Here is a 1,524-nt window from a genome sequence, read left to right on the forward strand (position 1 = left end):
CCCTGGCTCAGGGGGGGTCCTGGCTCGGGGGGGGGCCCTGGCACGCAGGGCTCTGGCTTGGGGCCTCTTGGCTCTGACCCCGTCCGGAGGGGGCCCTCCGTGACTCCGGGCCTTGTCGGTCAGATCAAGAAGTACGAGAAGCTGGACTCGGAGGAGGATCGCGCCCTCAAAAGCCGAGAGATCTTCGACTTGTACATCATGAAGGAGCTGCTGTCCTGCTCCCACGTGAGTGCCCGGCAGCCCCGGGGAGGAGGCGGGGAGGAGGGGCTCGGGGCTCCCCCAGAGCCGCCCTGACAGCCCCCCGTCTGCCCCGCAGCCTTTCTCAAAGAGTGCCACCGAGCACGTGCAGAGCCGGCTCCTTAAGAAGCAGGTGCCCTCCGACCTGTTCCAGGTAGGTCCCGGGTGCCCCCCGCTCTGCGGGATGAGAGGGGGGAGTCCCAGGCGGGGCCTCGGACAGACGGGCCGGGCCGGGCCGGGGCTGCCTGTGGTCCTGCGGCCTAAGGCCGGGCTCGGGGGCTTCTTCGCAGCCGTACATCGAGGAGATCTGCCAGAGGTTCCGGGACGACGTGTTCCAGAAATTCATCGAGAGGTAAGTGTGGAGGCGGCGGGAAGGGAAGGGGAGCCCGGCGCGGGGCAGAGCCCGAGGGGGTACCTGGGCCTCCCGCCCGGGCCGGCCTCTTCCTGCTCCTGCTGCCCCAGCCACACTCAGGCCGGACGCCTTTGACCGCTGACGGCCGGCTGTCCCGTGAGGCCCCGGCGCGGACCTTCGGTGTATAAAGGAGAGGGAGGAGGGGCGGCCGGGCCCTGCCCCGGGGCCCCCCCTGCACCCCGGGAAAGAGGCCACCTGCGGAGCCGCCCTGGCCGGGAGAGCCCGAGCCATGAGTCCCGCGGCAGGGCAGCGGGAGGGAGGCCGGCCGGGCCGGCTCACTCGAGCCCGACTCTGTTTCAGTGAGAAGTTCACTCGGTTCTGCCAGTGGAAGAACGTGGAGCTCAACATCCATGTGAGTAGGCCGGGCCTCCCGGGTCGTGGGGGGGGCGGTCGGAGGCAGGACACGAGCCGCCCCACAGAGGGGACGCGGGTTCTGGGCTGGCCCCGGAGGCTCCCCGGGGAGGCCGAGCAGGAGAGCCGAGAGGGGAAGGGGGGCGCGGGAGCGAGGGGGGCCGCTGTGCCGCCCTGAGCGCCGGGTCCATGCCCGCCCGCCCGCCTCTCCCCACCAGCTGACCATGAACGACTTCAGCGTGCATCGGATCATCGGCCGAGGCGGCTTCGGGGAGGTCTACGGCTGCCGCAAAGCCGACACGGGCAAGATGTGAGTAGTCCGACGGGCACGCGGCCAGGGAGGGGGATCACTGTGAGCCGGGGGGACCCCGAAGGGCAGCTGTGAGCCGGGTGGGGGGGCAAAGGGCAGCTGTGAGCCGGGGGGACCCCGAAGGGCAGCTGTGAGCCGGGGGGACCCCGAAGGGCAGCTGTGAGCCAGGGGGACCCCGAAGGGCAGCTGTGAGCCGGGGGGACCCCGAAGGGCA

At 71.6% G+C, this 1,524-nt stretch overlaps 1 protein-coding gene across 1 annotated transcript; it reads left to right on the forward strand.

Annotated features, from left to right (window-relative positions):
- Positions 1-123: 123 nt before the first annotated feature.
- LOC123254522 (beta-adrenergic receptor kinase 1-like) lies at positions 124-1,310 on the forward strand (the record flags this gene model as incomplete). The annotated part of the gene is made up of 5 exons (XM_044683524.1): positions 124-225; positions 317-391; positions 528-589; positions 950-1,001; positions 1,219-1,310. Coding segments are annotated over 5 exons (383 nt in total), but the record flags the coding sequence as incomplete, so codon positions are not given.
- Positions 1,311-1,524: the final 214 nt, after the last annotated feature.

The sequence above is a fragment of the Gracilinanus agilis genome, unplaced genomic scaffold, assembly GCF_016433145.1.
Source record: "Gracilinanus agilis isolate LMUSP501 unplaced genomic scaffold, AgileGrace unplaced_scaffold23844, whole genome shotgun sequence".
NCBI classification, from domain to species: domain Eukaryota; kingdom Metazoa; phylum Chordata; class Mammalia; order Didelphimorphia; family Didelphidae; genus Gracilinanus; species Gracilinanus agilis.